Source organism: Carex rostrata, chromosome 2 (genome assembly GCF_964058835.1).
Source record: "Carex rostrata chromosome 2, lpCarRost1.2, whole genome shotgun sequence".
In the NCBI taxonomy this organism is placed as follows: domain Eukaryota; kingdom Viridiplantae; phylum Streptophyta; class Magnoliopsida; order Poales; family Cyperaceae; genus Carex; species Carex rostrata.
In genome coordinates, this window is record NC_135919.1 from 5,274,564 (window position 1) to 5,293,550 (window position 18,987).

The following is an 18,987-nucleotide window of genomic DNA, read 5'->3' on the forward strand; positions in this document are numbered from 1 at the left end:
AAAGATCTTGACATGTATATAATTTGAACCACACATTCCATTAATATTTCAAGTCTAGGCTAACATTTGAATTTTTTTTTTGTTCTATTTTATCAATTTTAATGTAGAAATTTCCTCTTTTTTCAAAATAAAATATGTTGATCTATATTGAAAATATTAATTAACAATATGGTGCCTATTGTTATTCACACGTGTCTCTTTGTGCGCCTTTCATCTCAAACAATTTTAATATGTAACCAATCCGAATAATTCACAACATATAAAAAGGTATAAATCATAAAAAAAAAATCAAAAAATCTTTTTAATGTTTACCAAGAGATGCATCTTAGGAGCCGAAGACATAATTTTCCATAGTAGTAAAATAATAATAATAATAATAATAATAATAATAATAATAATAATAATAAAAAAAAAAAAAATAATAATAATAATAATAACAACAACAATAATAAATTAAATAAAAAATCACCAAAAGGAGTTTGGTGCTGAAGTAGGTATTAAAGAACTACATTCTAGAAACATTACTCTTTAAATATTTTATTTTTATTTGTTTCTTCAGCAAAAAAAATTGATGGCGCCATAACGGTCTGAATTTCTGATTGAGGTAAGAAATATTTGTGCGCATCTCAGATTTTCATCTTTCCTTCGTTATTAAAATAGAAAAAAAAAATGGATCATTTGGTGTTTTTCTCCATTTCCGTCTGATGTGAAGGCCTGAAGGAAGAAGAAGAAACTAATTACGTCTGCCCGTGGGACCCACATAATCAGAAAATTGACCAAATTTGCGGTAAAGAATTCAACAAAAATTTGTTTGAATTCCTCTGACATCACTGATGAAGTGTTCTTTTTCTTCTTCTAGTTTAATAGTTTAATAAAAATTTCATGGTTGGAGAAAAAATCTTCTTAAATTCTTCCAATAAATATTATTTGTTTCATCCAAACGTACCCTAAATATCTCTTGTTTTCTTTTTGAGAAAGAAAAATCTTCAACAAATTTGTATGATATTTTTTTTATAAATATATTTCGGTTTATTATGTATTTTTCATTTAATGTTCGATACTTTCTTTTATCTTCCTCTGTTCTGACAGAAAGTAATAAATTTTAAGCATACTCTAAATTAATTTGGAGAATTTCTAGTGTGTCCATACAAACTTTTAAAATAATCAATTTGTCTGTGAATAAATTCAAAACTTTGTAATATCTAATATCTCCACAAAAATTTAACATTATTTCTTCTATCCTTTTTTTATTTATTAAAGCGATTAATTCTTGAGGAATAACATAAACCTACTATTCCGATCTCAGGTGTTGATATTGGTTGAGATTCGTGCATGAATTTTTTTTTGTTAAATTTTGCGCATAAAAAATGAGAATAATTAGAATCGGAATAACAGGTCCTGTTATAGTGTTATTCTTTCAAAATAACAGCAGATTTATTTCCTGGCAATTCACATGGACTAGTCAACCTTGCTTTTTATAGCTTTTAGAGCTCCACCTTTGACTTTAGTGATTTGTTGTGTATTGATGTCATGTCATCAATGGTACCAAAAGCAATCAAACAAATTTCAGAATCCGTATCACCCCAGGTACCTGAGTCCAGATCCCCTAAAGTAACTCAACTTTTAGATTTTGGATCAGAACCGTCTGATTCGAATCTGTTGCTTGAGATCATTTCGGAATTCGAATTCGTTACTTGGGATGTGTGCGCTCAACTTCAGATGGATTATCACGGATTAGAATCGGACGGTCCGGATCCAAAACCCAAAAGTTGGGTTACTTCACCGGATCTCACGTCCAAGTACCTGAGGTGCTAGTTATAAATCTGAACTGTTTTTTTCATGTGGCACGAATCTCGAAGCATGTCTCCTACAATCTCAACTGGACTCATGTGGCTTCAGATTGAGTCTAGTCTAACTGAAATTAATCTGGACCGTCCATCTTTATAAATTGTACCTTAGGTACCTGAGGTGACACGGACTCAAGATTTCACGGCCTTGGCATGAAATGGAATGGCACCTGAATTGAGGAAATTTGAATTAGTAGACATCTATTACAAGAGGTGGATATTTTGTTACCTTCGTTAAATTGCATTGAAATTTGTAGAGAATTTGTCTCCATTTTTATTTTTCTTATGTAGAATTCCGTGTGAATAACAACATATTTATTTCCAAAAAAGAAGAACAGAAGCTCAATTAATTACTTTTCGGTCAAATTAAAGCTACCAATTTTAATTTCTAGATTGAATTAAAGACTAAAGTACTATTCAACTTCACATTGGATGTTATGATGTTTTGACTTTTGATAGAAAAAATTTGAATTTCACTTCGATTTTTAAAATAACTAAATAGAAAGTTAAATAAATTAAGAGGATAGAATAAATAATGTTATGTTTTTTTATGAGAATATTAGATATTATAATGTTTTGATAGGAAAATTAGTTATTTTAAAAGTTTGTATGGACATTAAAACTTTTTCATATTAAAAGTTTGTATGGTCTGATGTTCAGTAGAAGATGTTCGATCTGTATTAAAATTCGTGCATACTTGATTAACAAGAATTTAATATTATTTTGCACAAAACTTGATACAAGTTGGATGGTTCTTACTTGACATCAGACTGAATTTAGTTTGATGCCTTTATAGTATACAATTCATAGGGATTTTTTTTTTTCAAAAGACCAAATTCTTTTTTCTAATTAAAAATATCAAAAACCTTTTTCCATGGAGGAAAATTCTCTAGACTTGAATTAGGATATAATATAATCACATTTTATAATAAAACAAACACACGGAATACAATATAACGGTATAAGCAACCATTACATTTGATTGTACCACACATAATTGATAAGTCTGACATCAAGCAATCAAACTTGGAGCCAATAATCTCTCTGCAATTAAAGCTTAAACTTGCAAGGCATGAAAGAGAGCAACACTAGTATTATAAAATGCTTGCTTTTTCTAATTTTTTAACTAGCGTTTGTGTTAATTAACGGATATAACTTACAAAATACTCCGTTAATCTTCGTGCGGAAGCGGATCTTGCGAGCGTAGCAGTATCACTGGTTCTGCAAGGAATCACAAGCCGAAGCCGGAAGCCCTGCGTTTTCCACGACCTAAAACCTTCAATCCTTAATAGAGTGATTCTTGGTGCTCTCTATCTTTTCTCTCTAATTTTGGCTGTTACTATTCACACGTTTTTTTTTATTATTATTTCTGTTAAGTAACAGAGAGAGAGAGAGGGATTGGGTTTATATAAAAACCAATGCATCTCTTCATTATGGATAAGCACATTTTCATAACGGGTCAGGTTTTGGATTCGGGTTTCCCATAACGGGGCGTATTATTTAATTAATCCAACAGTTTGTATTAAATTTGTGTTAATTTGAAAGATATTTATCTATCAAATAATTTTAAAAAATCAATGGTGAAATTTTATTAATTTTATTATGATCAGTCAATTAAATTTAAATTGACCCAAATTTAATACATGTTTTATCTAAATTTAATTTTAACTCTATCTAAACCATGAAAACTGAATTAACCTATTATATTTTATCCACCATGATTATTTATCTGATGCAAATAAATGCACAATATATAAGTAAATATCATCGATTTAACAACTTTTTAAGTACGCAAATATCAATTGCAGTTACTTGCAAGCCTCTTATAACAAGCAAATAAACCAACACTTACAAGTTTCCTATAACAAGTAAAAAAAAAGAGATAATTATTTCATATATACCACTAAAAATGGTGAAATTACGTATTTACCATCCAAATTTTTATATTACGTATTTACCATATAAAAATCTAATAACTTATATATACATATCAGTGGAGGTTTTGTTGGAAATTCGTGAAGCAACAACAACAGGCGTTTACTGATGGTAAATACGTAATTATAGAAATTTGAATGACAAATACGTAATTTTACAGTTTTTGAGTGTTATATATGAAATTCTCACAAACAAATAAAAATTAGTTCTTTCACCGTTACACCTTTAACTTACCAAAAAAGATATCTCTGCTAGCGACTGCAATAGCAACAGGCGTTTACTTATTTTTCATCATAGGAGATAATTAATTGTGTATAAACATTCTCCTGGCCCTGGGAAGCCGCCAACATTTAATTTGATTGTTATCTCTTACTAAAAATTGGTCAAACAAGGCATGTGATTTATGTGAAGACAAACCGCGCATGCAAGAAATTTTCAAGGAGAAAATCACTTTTTCTTTCTCATCTCTCCTCAAAGTACCGTACATTATGTACCTACCCTTGCCTGGATGGCTGGATCTGAACCTTACATCTCAATTGAGGTCTGATCTTCACGAATCTTAATGCATATTAACGGTCAGCTATTTATTTCGGCCTCTCTTAAAAAAAATGAAGAAAATAGTATTTACTTTTTAGGAAAGTTAAAATGCCTTTATTTATTATTTTAATTTATGTGTTAAAATAAATCTATTATATGTAATCTATATTATTTTTTCTACATGACATACAAATTATTACTTTCTGGTTTTGTTTTTGTATGAATTGATAAGTTGAAAAATTTACGTCCAAAAATTATTCACATTAATATATTTTGATATATTGTTCTTGATGATGATTAAAATAAAATTAAAACATTATAAATTATATTTAATCATTTTATTATGACACTTAAATTTTATATTTTAAGTTATAAAATTTTTAAAAATAAAGACATTATAAAAACAAAAAATAAATACATTTGAACCTCCACTCTATTTCTAGGTTCGTTTTGGGTTTTAAAAAGTTCACTGTTCTACCACGTGTGGTTTGGTAGCAGTATATTTTATTTTACTAAAAAAATAAACAATAAAATTATTGAATTTAAACAAAATCAATCAACAGAAAAAAAAAACAAAAATACTTTTTCAGGTCAGGCAGTCTAAACGGGATGAATTCAACGCTTTCAATAAACCGGGTAGATATTTTAACAAAACAGTTTTTGCTTCATACAACGCATTAACTATAGAATCTAAAGCGCTGAATATGGTTGGTGCTCTGCATGAAGCCAATCTTTACCCTTCTAGATAAAGACAACAAGACTAGAACCAATGTATGATATCAGTGCAAAGACTAATTAATTAATCAACCTTCTCAAAACACAACCGAGTTTCTCCACATTTTTCTAATTTCTAGAAATATTCAAACGATGCCTCTTTTCATTCACACATCAACAAATTAAAGTCAAGAATTTGAAATCGTCATGGATAGATTTCTTTACTTTTTGTATTAAACGTGTCTAAACAAAACTCAGCAGCCTTAGAACCTTCATCATAAACCATATATATATATATATATATTCAAACAAATTAATTTGCAAACCTCTTCTCACATCAAACACCTCCCTTCTTCCCCACCCATATTTTTGTATTGATCAAATTATCACCATGGAATATCAGAAGGTTTATCCGGAAGCTTCATCGGCTCCTGTGGCGGCCGAAAATCTTGCTAGCAGGTCGAAGAGAGCCCCGCAAATCGACACATTACCGCTTTACACGGCACCTGATTCAGAGCCAGTGCCGCCACCAACAAACCCGCGAAAAAAGCGAAGCCGCTGGTGCAGATGCTTGTGCTGGACTTTGCTCTCAATAATAATTTTCATTGTTGTTATAGCTGCTATAGTCGGTATCTTGTACCTCGTTTTTCGACCAAAAATCCCGCATTACTCAGTCGACTATTTAACAGTCAATACTTTATCTCTTGACAATAATCTGACGGCTAATGCGAGTTTCAACATAAGAGTAACAGCACGAAACACTAACAAAAGAATCGGGATATATTATCTAGACGGGAGCGACATCACTGCCTGGTACAACACGACGCAACTATGTAACGGCACTTTTCCCGTGTTTTATCAAGGCCACAAGAACACAACTGTGATTCATTTGTTGCTAAGTGGCCAGCCTCAGTTAACAAATGAGCTCATATCGGGTATACAATCACAGCTTTCAAGCGGCTCGATTCCGATAATAGTTAAGGGAAAGGTACCAGTTAAGGTGAAATTTGGTGCTCTGAAACTTTTCAAGATGACTGGTAAGGTTAACTGCAAACTTACGCTGGATATTTCGAGTTCGGGCAATTCGAGTTCAAGCTCGCAATTCAAGTTCCGGTCGAGCAGTTGCAACTTCAAGTTGAAGCTCTAAATCGAATCGCGTCGACAGTTTAGAGATTCAAAATTTCAAATTTTATAAGGCCTAGAACATGGTTCCATCACTGCAATATATAGAGTTCGTATTGCAGATTAGCTATATTATTCAATTCTTATGATTTTTTTTTTTGTATTTTTTTTTGTTGGTAATAAAGACAGTAGAGCATTACTTGTCAGAGGCACCCTGTACATAAACTATTTTTCTGTACATAATTATTTTGTTTTGCCTAGTGGCAATTATATTAATACATTTGAGTATTCTGATTTATTTATTTATTTTGTATTGCTTGATTTCTGGATGACCAACAAGATTTAATTTTGTTTCATATTTTTTATAATTGCTTGATTCTGTTTACACCAGCAACAAAAAAAATAAATTCAGAATACTAGAATAAAAAATAGCCACGCGTGCGTGCTACCTCTTTGAATTGAATTAAATTAACAAAGGAAGAGAATGATAAACCAAATATAAGGTATCTTCTTCATTTAATAAATGGGAAGAAGAATTCATCTTAAAATAATAACTAATTGGGAAAAAATATTATATTTGAGAAAATGTTTCTAGATATGTATTTGGGCTACCATCGCAAAAGAGAAATGTAATACAGGCTTTAAATTATTGTTAGCCCAGCCCAGAATAAGAAAAGACATATATGAGCATATGACCCTCAATTTTGAGAAAATATTTAGTGGGGCCTTTTCCCGTTTTGTATCTCAACGCAAAAAACCATCCCAAAGAGAGCCTAAATTCCGCGCGCTTCTCTTTTCATTTCCCGCTCCCTCTGTTTCCTTTCCGGAAATCCTCAACATCCATTCACACCAGATCAACGATCAGAATTTCCCGACCTCTCCGCTCCGGATCGCTCTCTTAACATTTCGCAAAAGATAATTCCTCATTATATACAGACTCTGTAGCAGTCCTATCGATAAGTGGGACCCACAAGATTCTCAGAAACAATTGCCTTGAAATTAACCCGCTATATCTAAATATACAGAAAAAGAGTTACAGAGTAATAAGATTGAAAAAAGCAAGCGGTGAAGCGCCAGATAGAAATTTTCATCGAAAAATTTGAGCGCCGCTCTTTGTTCCCAAATTCTATTAAAACCCACCGCTTTGCAATTCAAGGTTTTTACTTGTATACCTTCTTCTTCGAAAAATTTCAGAACCAGCTTCTTTTGAACCTCTTTCATTCTTTGGTTGAATCCATGGCTGGGGCTAAGTCGAATCCACCCAAGCCTCGCAAGAGAGTTGAGGCGGAGACGCTTAAGCGCGCGAGAGACGGCAGTGCCTTTACTAAATGGTTCTTTTCTTTTTCAATTTTGTTCCCCTAATCAGATTATACTGGTTCTTAGTGATTGATTATAAGGCGTTTGTGTTAATGTCACAGTGAAGCGTGCAATAAAGATGTGCCTGTGGTTTTGATCGACATGCACAGTTGCAGTCTGGATTCCAAGATTAGGCAGAGTTTGGGTAATTTTCTCAATTTTAGCTTTGGATATTTTCGCATTTCATCTGATTTATGCTAGATCTGATGCTAAGTTTATATTGCTTCTTGATTTTCTTGAATTTAGAGTCGCAAGTTGTGGAGAAGGTGGTCGAGGCCAAGAAACCAGAAAAGTAACAACATTTTACTTGATTTGTTTTCTTTATATTGTTCTTCACAATTACTTGAGTTTTTTTATTGAATTTTTTTGTTTCTTTTTGTAGGAAAAGGTCTTCTCCATCCAGTGAGAAAAAGGAAAGCAGTGGCAAGAAAGCAAAGAAATCCAAAGATTCCAGCAAGAGAAAACGTCCCCCAACTGCTTTCTTTGTATTCATGTAATAACTTCAGATCTGAAGAAATAATTAAGTAATATTAAATAATTTTTCTTTGCTAATGACATATTTTGCTATACAGGGATGATTTTAGAAAGGAATTCAAGGAAGCTAATCCTGATAACAAAAAGGTTGCTTTGGTAAGAGATTTTTTTTCCAGATTGCCCCTTTATCTTTTTCTTAATAAACAAATAAATTAAGAGGATTTTGTAATATTAACACTTGTATTTTCCACTGAAGGTTGCAAAGGAAGGTGGTGAGAAGTGGAAATCAATGACTGAAGAAGTGAGTTTACAACATTACATAATTTTAAAGTAACTTTTGCATACTTGTGAAAAATTATAAAATTGATTTAATTTTGGTCTTTTCTGCACTAAACAGGAAAAGAAGCCTTATATTGAAAAGGCAGCAGAACTGAAAGCAGAGTATGAGAAGGCAGCGGAGGAAGAAAATGATGTAGAAAATGAAGGGGAAGATGCAAATGATGAGCAAAATGGAGAAGATGCAGAGGATGTATGTAACATTCTTCAATATATACCCTCAAAAAAACAGTCTTGAATATAATTAAACTGTTTAATATGCATAGTACTCTTGAGATAGCATACCACTGGTATTGTACCAGTACTGGATCTGTACTAGTATTAATGCTAGCTTTAGAGGCTGTACTGATGATTATTTATTTTCTTGTCAACTTTTAATAATTATGTGTTTGTTATTTTAGGAGAAGGTGGCATCTGACAAAGAAGATGAGGCTGTATCTGACAAAGAAGAGGCTGCTCCTGACAAGGAACAAGAGAATGAAGATTGATTGATAAGTTTTATTACTAACTAGGTGTTTTCTTGTCATAGTGGAGACTTTTATTTGTAATTGTAAATTGTGGTAGTTGTTAGGGTTGGTGGTATTTGGGCTTGAATTGAAATTTAAAGCCTTGTTTGTGTTTGAATTTGGAGTAGCGTTACTGTTAATCTGGAACCATGAATGTACCATGGTATTTTTGTTTGATATCATGATAAAATTTATCAGTTTTATGGATCTTGCGTGTTAGCCTGAAAGCTTATAATTTTGAGTTGGTCATGTGACCAGGTTTGAGAAAAATCAGAAGAATGAATGCCAGACAATTTAAGATTTAAACAATAGCAAATTCTATTTCATGATAAATTTAAATCAAGATAAATAGTACTTCCATAAAAAACCATTACAAATAACACGTTACATTTTTGTAGTACTATTCTTCTATTTTTCAGTCAGCCCCTTGTTGACTTTTTGGTCTTTCAAACTAGCCCTTTAAAACCTCTTACAAGGTGGCAAAGGTTTTCCACACAAACACAAATTATGTGCATAAGCAACTGCCTTGAATACATTAAATGGTCTCTTTTGAGGTATCTCCCCACAAAGCTTATTACCTCTAAAATCAACATGCCTTAATTTTGATAGCCCTCCAAATGTTACTGGTATTCTGCCAATTAGCTGGTTATGGGCCAAATCAAGCCAACCCAGGCTTGTCATCTGGCCCATGCTAGCTGGTATGGCCCCTTTGATTTGATTCCTTGAAAGTGCCAACATTTTTAGGGTTGCCAGATTTGTAATTGAGCTTGGTATTTGCCCTTTGATACCATTGTTAGATAAATCAAGCCATTTTAAATTCAAACTCGGTTGTTTGCCAAACTCAGGGATGACACCCGTGATCTTATTCTTTGAAAGATCAAGAGAGACCAAATATGTCATGTTTGTCAAAAACCAATTGATATCTCCAGTTAACAAATTACTGGAGAGGTTCAGTGAATTTAATGTTTCTGGCTTTGAGAAAGCTGGAAGTGTGCCCTTGATTCCACAACTGGCTAAATGTACATCTCTCATCTCTCTGTTTGTAATCCAACTTGGTATATTTCCCAATTGAAATTTGTTATATGATAAATCAATGGATAAAAGAGAAGGTAACCCATTTTCAATGCCATTGGGGAGACCCATGAATGCATTGTTTGAGAGATTCAAATACCAGAGCTTCTGTAATTTGACAATAGAATCAGGAATCGTACCAGCGAGCAAATTACCACTTAAAGAGAGGGAACTGAGAGACCTAAGATTTCCAATTTCTGATGGCACCCGACCGACAAGCTTATTATTACAAAGAGATAAATCCAAAAGATTGGACAAGCCCCAAATAGAAACTGGTATTTCTCCAGTGAACTGGTTCCTTGAGAGGTCTAACAAAGTGAGATTCTGAAGTTTCCCCAAAAATGAAGGTATACCACCCGAAAATTGATTATTACTTAGATCAAGAGCTTGCAAATTAGTAAGGTTTCTATATGTTGCAGGTACTGTACCGACCAACCGATTGCTTCCAAGGTTGATCTGTACCAGTTCAGAAATAAACCCAATTTCAGATGGCAATTGTCCAGTGAAATAATTTCCATTTAGTGAAAATGCCTTCAGAGACCTTAATTGACCCAAATTTGAAGGAATCATACCTTCTAACATGTTATCTTCGAGGTACAATTGTGTGAGGTGTACCAAATTTGAGAAGCTATCTGGTACGGTACCAGTAATTTGTTTCGTGCCACTTATGACGAGCACTTGCAAGAATCTCAGGTTGCCCAAGGAAGCCGAAAGTGTTCCTTTCATGACGCCACGCCTTTCTAGCTGTAAACTTGTAACCCTACCGGTTTCAGGGTTACAGTCGACACCTTCCCACCCATCACAGCAGTTGGTACCGACCCATGAAGAGAGAATGCCGGTGGTGTCTCTGACAATGTTGGCTTTGAAGCCTAAAAGTGCTGCTCTGTCAGTGGCAGAACACTCTGCCATTGCTCCTGAGAGCAGAGAGAGAAGAAGCATAGAGAGAGAAAGTGTATTGATATTCATTCTTGGATGGTTTTAGGGAAGAAAGGATGAGAGAGAGAGAGAAGGTTGTTGCTTTTTTGAAACTATGATGGTTTGACGTAGTGGATTGAGGCTATTTATAGGGTTCTTGTTCAAACTTTTTACATTTTGTAAGAAAGGTTATTTATTTGTTCAAGGCTCCTGCTTCACGAGAATTGTAAAAAAGTGTTTATATGTGGGAGCGTCTATGTTGTTTGAATCAAAACAATTTAATGTTTTTCGTTTGAAAATCAAATGCTTTGATGCTGCATGTTTACATGACCAAAAATGAAAAATATCGTTAGAAAAAAATGTCTAAAATGAATATTAATGTGCACTGTAATATTTGCACATTCAAATTTTAATATGTCGTAAAAGATGTATTTGCATGGGTTTTTCTTGAAATTTCTTGTAGGATTGCTTCTACACTTTCTTTTTTTATTTTTTATTTTTTTTATTTATGATTTTGTTGTGCTAGATTTGAAAAAGCGAAAGAAGAGAATACAATACAATACAAGCCGCAAGTTCAGAATTAGTGTGTGTATTAAAAGGCATGACAGCTTTTCGCTTTTTGGCCCCCTTACGCTCGCTCTTTCATCTTTTTTTTTTTTTTAAGAACGACAGAGATAAAGATAGGAAATTTAATCAGGAGCATCAGATTCCTTAGGTGTAAAGTACATGTATAATCATCAAATTTTGGTAATTTTATATTATCCGAATGCCCAATTATGGACACCTTAGCGGGATTTTTTTTTTAAAATAGAACCAATTTTAAATATTTTAATAGAACAAGTAATATTGATTTGATTTTTATAAAAAACAGCTCTACTGATCCACATAATCAATGGAGACAAAAACGCATTTGCTATTGATTTTTGTAATCAGATTGTATAGGTCATAAAATGACTCCACTAATCTACCGGATCGGTGGAGCAATAGAGATAATTATTTAAAGAAAAATTAATGATACTTGTTTCATTAAAAATATTAAATTTGGTTCTATTAAAGAAAAAAATCCCTTAGCTGTCACAAAATTGTGCTGCTAGCTTGGAGACAATTATTTAAAGAACTCCATATTTCAATATGAATGTAAGATTATATTTACCATAGTAACAAAATGCGAAGATTATATTTATCTAAGATATCCGAATAAATATGAATCTAGATTCTACAAGATTTAAATGCGAATTTAATAAATTATGTAAATCCTCTTTTAGGATCAACATGCGGATTCAATATATATATATATATAGAGGAGGGTTAAAATGTACCCTCCTTTTGTGTTCCTAACGTGCACCCTCCCCTCATATCTTCATTTTCAAAGTTTAAATAGTTGATTCGAACATGTTCTTCATATTAAAATGTGCTTGGAGATCAAATTTTACATTTTTTGGAATTTTTTTACTATTTTTTCAGAATTTTTTTAAATCATCACTTTGCTAAATTTTTTATTATTGTTTAGTTCAATCAAAATTTTTTGAAAAATAGTAAAAATTTTCTAAAAAATGTAAAATTTGGTCTCTAAGCACATTTTAATATGAAAAACACGTTGGAAGGATTGAATTGACTATTTAAACTTTAAAAATAAAGATACGAGGGGAGGGTGCACCTTAGGAGCACAAAAGGGAGGGTGCATTTTATATATATATAGAGAGAGAGAGAGAGATGAGCTATGGTGCATCGCAATGCATGGAGGGGTTTGTGCATTGGACCATAAATCTAAAATTCAAAATCCAACTGACAAATCCAAATCATTCATCTTGTTCTCCATATTAATATGTGCTTGGAGACCAAATTTTAAATTTTTCTGAATTTTTTTACTATTTATTAAGTATTTTACAAAATTGTTGATCCAACGGTAGCTGCTGATTTTACTATTTTGTTAAGCCACCGTTGGATCAACAATTTTGTAAAATACTTAATAAATAGTAAACAAATTCAGAAAAATGTAAAATTTGGTCTCCAATCACATATTAATATGGAGAATAAGATGAACGGTTTGGATCGGCCATTTGGATTTTGAATTTTATATTTATGGTCCAATGCACAAACCCCTCCATGCATTGCAATGCACCATAGCCCATCTCTCTCTCTCTCTCTCTCTCTCTCTCTCTATATATATATATATATATATATATATAGAGGTAGGCTAATAAACAATCGATTGTTCCTAGCCTCCCGTGCAACCAAGTCGTTTTTCAATTTTTAAAGTCCAAATGATCGATCCAAACCGTTAGATGTGATCTCCATATTAAAATGTGCTAGGAGACCAAATTTTACATTTTTTAGAATTTTTTTACTATTTATTAAGCCACTTTGAAAATCGCTGATCCAACGGTAGCTTCTGATTTTACTGTTTGGTTAAGCCACCGTTGGATCAGCGATTTTCAAAGTGGCTTAATAAATAGTAAAAAAATTCCAAAAAATGTAAAATTTGGTCTCCTAGCACATTTTAATATAGAGATCACATCTAACGGCTTGGATCGATCATTTGGACTTTAAAAATCGGAAAATGACTTGGTTGCACGGGAGGCTAGGAACAATCGATTGTTTATTAGCCTACCCCTCTCTCTCTCTCTCTCTCTCTCTCTATATATATATATATATATAGGCTGTGGCTAATTTGCTGCCGGCAGCATTTCTGCCGGCGGTGCTGCCACTGTTTTTTCTATTTTTTGTTGTTCAAACAACAAATCTAAACCGTTAGATGTTTAATCTATATTATAATCTACTTGGAGACAAAATTTTACATTTTTTGGAATTTTTTTACTATATATTAAGCTGGTTTGAAAACCGCTGATTTCAATGCTGCAGAAATTTACTGAAATCAGCGGTTTTCAAACCAGCTTAATATATAGTAAAAAAATTCCAAAAAATGTAAAATTTGGTCTCCAAGTAGGTTATAATATAGATTAAACATCTAACGGTTTGGATTTGTTGTTTGGACATCACACGGCTAAATATAGCCCCGGCAGCACCTCTGCTGAAATGCTGCCAGCAGCAATTTAGACAGACCCTATATATATATATATATTTAAAAGTAAAGGATCAAGCTCTTAGTTATATATATTGATATTTACAAGAGATTGTATCTGAATTTCGAACATGCAACCATTTATACAGAAAGTATTACCTTGGTCACTAAATTAAATGCTAGTTTTTTATGTGGATTCAATAATTATTTAATAAACAAAATTAGATTGATAATTCCATATACATATCCATGAATCCATCCATGTGAATCTTTTTGTTTTTTTGAAGATAATATTATGGATATTCATTAAAAATCCTAAGTTTAATATATCTAGAACGGATAGATGAAATCTATATATAACACCAGTACACCAACTATTAATGCAATTAATGGCATAAATAACAGCGAAAAAAATACATTATAAACAAGCTTATTATTTGAAATGTAAGGTTGAAAACACGGTATATTTGATGATTGCGAATTCACAAGCACCTTGTGAGCTGGTGCCAACGAAATGATAGTCTACGCCTCTACGGTTACATTCATCAGCCAAGTGTGGTAACGGGGAGTTACACAGATTGATAATAAGTTTTGTAACAGCCTATAAAACTCAGCCAGGTCAGATCCAGTAGATAGTCGTAGAAAAATGTACGTGAATGGAGACATTACTTGGGTTTCTTAGTGGTGGTTACGCGCTAAATCAACTACAGCGTAGCTGCGTAGGTCCCCTTCAATTCCGAACCCTTTTGTTCCGTGCATTGTGGAAATAAGGCACGCTCTGCTTTCTCCTTTCCTCATATAATCATATTATTTTATTTTATTTCTTATTTTCAATGAACATTGTTAAATCTAAGAAAAAAATAGCATGTTCCGAACCCTTCTTTTTCTGTTGTTTTTCAGTGCCGTGATTTGCCATAAATTTTTGGCATATTTTTTTTGTAAATTTAAATCAAGCACTATTATTGTTGCTTTGAGATTTGTGCAGAAAGGAATTGAACGGCCTGGATTTTCCCAACTCAAAATTTGAGATATCTCAGGAGATGCGAATTTTGCATACCTTTTGCCTTTTGGTTTCCTTCATTGCTCAACTTTACATTCTTTTTTATCCCGTAATTTTTATTCATAAGAAATAAAAATATATATTAAAAATAAGAAAGGTCACTATGAAATTTTAAAAATAATAAGGCAACTTCATGATTCGGAGTCTCTGTGGGAAGCCAAATAATAACGCAACTCACGTCAAAAATTAAAAAAATACAAGTGGGACTTCAAATGAGAACAAAATCCAAAAAATATGAAAAAAAAAATTCAAAAGTGAAACTCCAAATTAGACAAAAATACAAATGTGAGAATCATATCACTGAAATATTTATTCACAGAAAAATGAAAAAAAATAATAATTAAAAATAGTAACTATTGTGTGAACAATTTAAAAATGAGAAGACAGTAACGACTCACGGTGTCCCGCGTCATGAAAAAAAATGAAAAAAATGAAAAAAAAATACTATCGATCTGGGACGCCTTCGACCATCCCAATCGGAAAATTTTTAGAAATGCGAAGGAAAAAATGAGATGAGAGACGATGTCTTTGCATCTTTTATGAGCTACGTACGTTAGTGGTCATTGTATACCATGGCGTCCCACTTTTTTTTTTTTTTTTTTTTTTTTTTTTTTTTTTTTTTTCTTTCTGTTGGTCAGGATGGCTTATGGCGTTCCATTTATAATATTTTTTATGGCTTTTTTTTTTTTTATGTTTCTTGGTTGAGATGGGTAATGGCGGTCCACATATTTTTTTTCGGTTTTCAGGTTAGAATGACTTACAACGTTTCACTATATATATATATTTTTAAATTTTTTATTTCTTCTAATTTGAAAATATGACATGGTGTTTCTGCGGGACGCCATAAAACCTAGCTGCCTTCCCATTTTTTAATTTTACCTACATCATTTCTTATTTTAATTTGTTTTATTCCATTTTCTTATGAATAAAAATTTCGGCTCATATCATACCCCTGAACTATACTTTTTTTATCTTTATCTGCTTCTTAAAGATGATATGTGATCAAATTTTTAATCTCGATCGCCAATTAGAGAAATATTCCGATCTTATAATTAGTTATTAGTGATTATTTGTGCTGTTGCTTTTTTGCTTCCCTATGCATGAAATTTCGTACATCTCCCTCTATTTTGGATTCCTCTCCATATACTTTCTCTAGCCTTAATTAGAACCATTTTAACAAAACTCAAAATTAGAAACATAAATCGCCTTGGAGTATAATTATACCCCTATAGTCCTAGAGATCTTCTTTGATTAATATATATATATAGAGGAGGGTTCAAATGCCTCCATTTTTAAAAACTTTAATAACTCAAAATTTAAATCTTAAAATTCAAAATAAAACCGTTAGATGTGATCTACATCATTTTATCTATGCACGTGTAAAAAATTATGGCATTTCAACTTTTTTTTGCTTGTAAAAATGTATACTAATGTGGATAATTTTTAGGCGTTGATTTTTTAACTTATTGATTCACATAAAAGAAAAATCAAATTGTGATAATTTTTTATGGACACATAGAGAAAATAACATAGATCACATCTAATGGTTTTATTTTGACGTTTAAGTTTTAAACTTTGAGTTATTTAAGTTTTTAAAAATAGAGACATGATGGAGGTACAAAAAAATGGAGGCATTTGAACCCTCATATATATATATATATATATATATATATATATATATATTCTTTCCAAATATATCTTGTGGCTCTTATAAGCACAAATAACACTTCTATTTTTCTTCATACACGTTGATGTCTATATTATTTCTACTTTTTTTTCATACATATAGTCGGATAAAGTCATAAATAAACAATTCTAAAATACAAGTCTAATAGTTTGAAGTACATATAAAAATAACATAAACATATATAGAAGCAACAGTAGAAGTCTGATTATATCCATAAATATATAGAAGCCATCAGGTGCCGAATAAAAGCTTGAATTGACATCACACAAACATATAACAAGTCCAAACCTAATTTGGTGAATATTTGTCTGGTTTCTTAACCTTTCTAATAGGACGTCTTTTGTAGACTTTGTTCACGGTTGTACTACTCGGAAGTCGGATCCGTAACGGGCACCTGATCCTCAACATCCGCATCCGCCAGGGGCATAATTTCAATATCGGAGGGCTGCTGGTACGACATCTCAAACAGATGTGAGAATGATTGTGAGTCATCAAATTGGGTAGGCATTGGTGGTGGTGTGACCACATCAACGGTGTTAATTGGCACATCCCAGTGAGGCCTTACAGGTGACTCCAATCCCTACATAAAAAAAAATATAATTTAATGCAAATATACCTTCAAGATGTTTCAAATATACCTGACTAATTAACAAAACTGTTAAACGCATTCTGTGAGTGGAGTATTAAACGCATTTTGTGAAAAATGAACATACAATTTAAGTCAACACATATATGCAGTTCCTAAACCCTAACATAGGCCCTTCATGTAAACCATTTCAACATGTAGGCCTTCAATTAATATTCTGTCAAGTAATTATTTCCAAAATACCTGATTGACATAACTCGGTCCTGCGTGCGGTAATGAGCCACTCAAATAAGGGCCTACAAAAATATGTAATTGAAGTCGACATAAACGTTTATTCACAAGAGTAAAAAGTGATTATTCGCGACGGTATACCGACATAAATGTGTTTTTTCTATTCGTAACGGTAGTTTTCACGACGGTCTACCGTCATAAATACGTTTTTTTCCTCACGAATAATGCCTACTTTGTTGTTGTGAACCCTAAACCATAACTAGTTTCAAATATACCTTCATTTAAAATTATGTCAAGTTATTACAAATATACCCCATTGATATAACTAGAAATTTTATTTGACGTGCTGGAGGAAGATAGTAGATAGCGACGGAACTTAAAAATAAAAAAAAAAAAGTTGCGTTAGTCATCGTAGGATTTGAAGTTTCACTTTAGATTTATTTTTATCTTTTCCGATTACTTGTCTTATTTGGAGTTCCATATTTAGAAATTTTGTTTTCCACTTATATATATATTTTAGCTTAAGTTGCATGATTATTTGACGTCTCACATGGACTTCAAATTATGAGGTTGTCTTCTTACTTTAAAATTCTGGAGTGACCTTTCTTATTTTTAATATATATATTTTTTTATTTCTTGTGAATATAAATTACGGTTTTTTTGTCCTTTCTCTGTCCCTAGAAGGTAAACAAAATTCTGTACTTAGTAACAGAGAACAATGCTCTATGTCTTATTAGAAAGCTCGAATGTACCGGAATAACTAAGCATGTTGATCATCCCTATTTACCTTACTTTCCTTTCAAACACTAACCTACCAAAAAATGACACAAGTAAAGATTTTAGCAGAGCAGTTTTGGTTTTATGCAGCACATGAACCATATACAATGCCTGTTTCATTCTACAATCCGTGCGCTACATGAAGCTAAAAATGCTCTGTTTTAATCCTTGGTTCCTTACCGAAATAACACAATGCAGAACAACATTTTAACAACTGTATTGAATTAGGATTAGTCAAAAGCAGTAAACAAGTAAATATATACCCGGCATTTGATGTGCTAATTATGTATCAAGTGCTATGGTACTATGCATAGTGCATATTGGTCCATATGACGCGATATGAACCATTTCAATATCTCTATTTTCAAAACCCAAACAATCGATATAAAACGTTTAACACAATTTTTATATGAAAATGTAAAATGATTTTTTTTACCTATCTAAAAAATAGTAAATTTTTTTCTAAAAAATGTAAAATTTGATCTACAAGTACATTTTCATATAGATGTTAAACGGTTCATATTGAAAATAGAGATATTGATTCATAGTGTAGACCAATATGCGTTATGCATAGAGTACCGTAGCCTCACTCTTACTTTCCTATTCCAACTCCATCTTCCACCACCCTATAAATATGATTTTGGCAGTTGAAGTGGCTGGATTGTGGTAAAATTGAGAATGTCTCATCATATATTTTAATTAGGCTTAATTTAGAATAATTTAGTATTTAGTATAATGTATTTTAGGAAGTATCATATATAGGTTTCTCTTTTTAAATATTTATGTTGTTATAAATATATCTCATTTGTAC

At 32.1% G+C, this 18,987-nt stretch overlaps 2 protein-coding genes and 1 pseudogene across 3 annotated transcripts; 2 read left to right on the top strand and 1 right to left on the bottom strand.

The window, feature by feature from the left end:
* Positions 1 to 5,424: 5,424 nt before the first annotated feature.
* Positions 5,425 to 6,180, top strand: LOC144567422 (NDR1/HIN1-like protein 6 pseudogene; annotated as a pseudogene).
* Positions 6,181 to 7,268: 1,088 nt separating this feature from the next.
* Positions 7,269 to 10,922, top strand: HMGB6 (high-mobility group box 6). 2 transcript variants are annotated; one of them, XM_078320420.1, is made up of 8 exons: positions 7,269 to 7,486; positions 7,574 to 7,656; positions 7,758 to 7,803; positions 7,894 to 8,004; positions 8,084 to 8,141; positions 8,242 to 8,286; positions 8,383 to 8,514; positions 8,723 to 10,922. In XM_078320420.1, exons 1-8 carry the CDS (start codon positions 7,392 to 7,394, stop codon positions 8,807 to 8,809), a joined length of 657 nt encoding a protein of 218 aa, XP_078176546.1. In that variant the 5' UTR covers positions 7,269 to 7,391; the 3' UTR covers positions 8,810 to 10,922. The 2 variants fall into 2 exon arrangements, with proteins under 2 accessions (XP_078176546.1, XP_078176547.1); XM_078320421.1 differs by having other exon boundaries at positions 8,726 to 10,922.
* On the bottom strand, positions 9,149 to 10,864 carry LOC144570332 (uncharacterized). The gene has a single exon (XM_078320419.1). The coding sequence runs from the start codon at positions 10,862 to 10,864 to the stop codon at positions 9,287 to 9,289; it is 1,578 nt and encodes a 525-aa protein (XP_078176545.1). The 3' UTR covers positions 9,149 to 9,286.
* Positions 10,923 to 18,987: the final 8,065 nt, after the last annotated feature.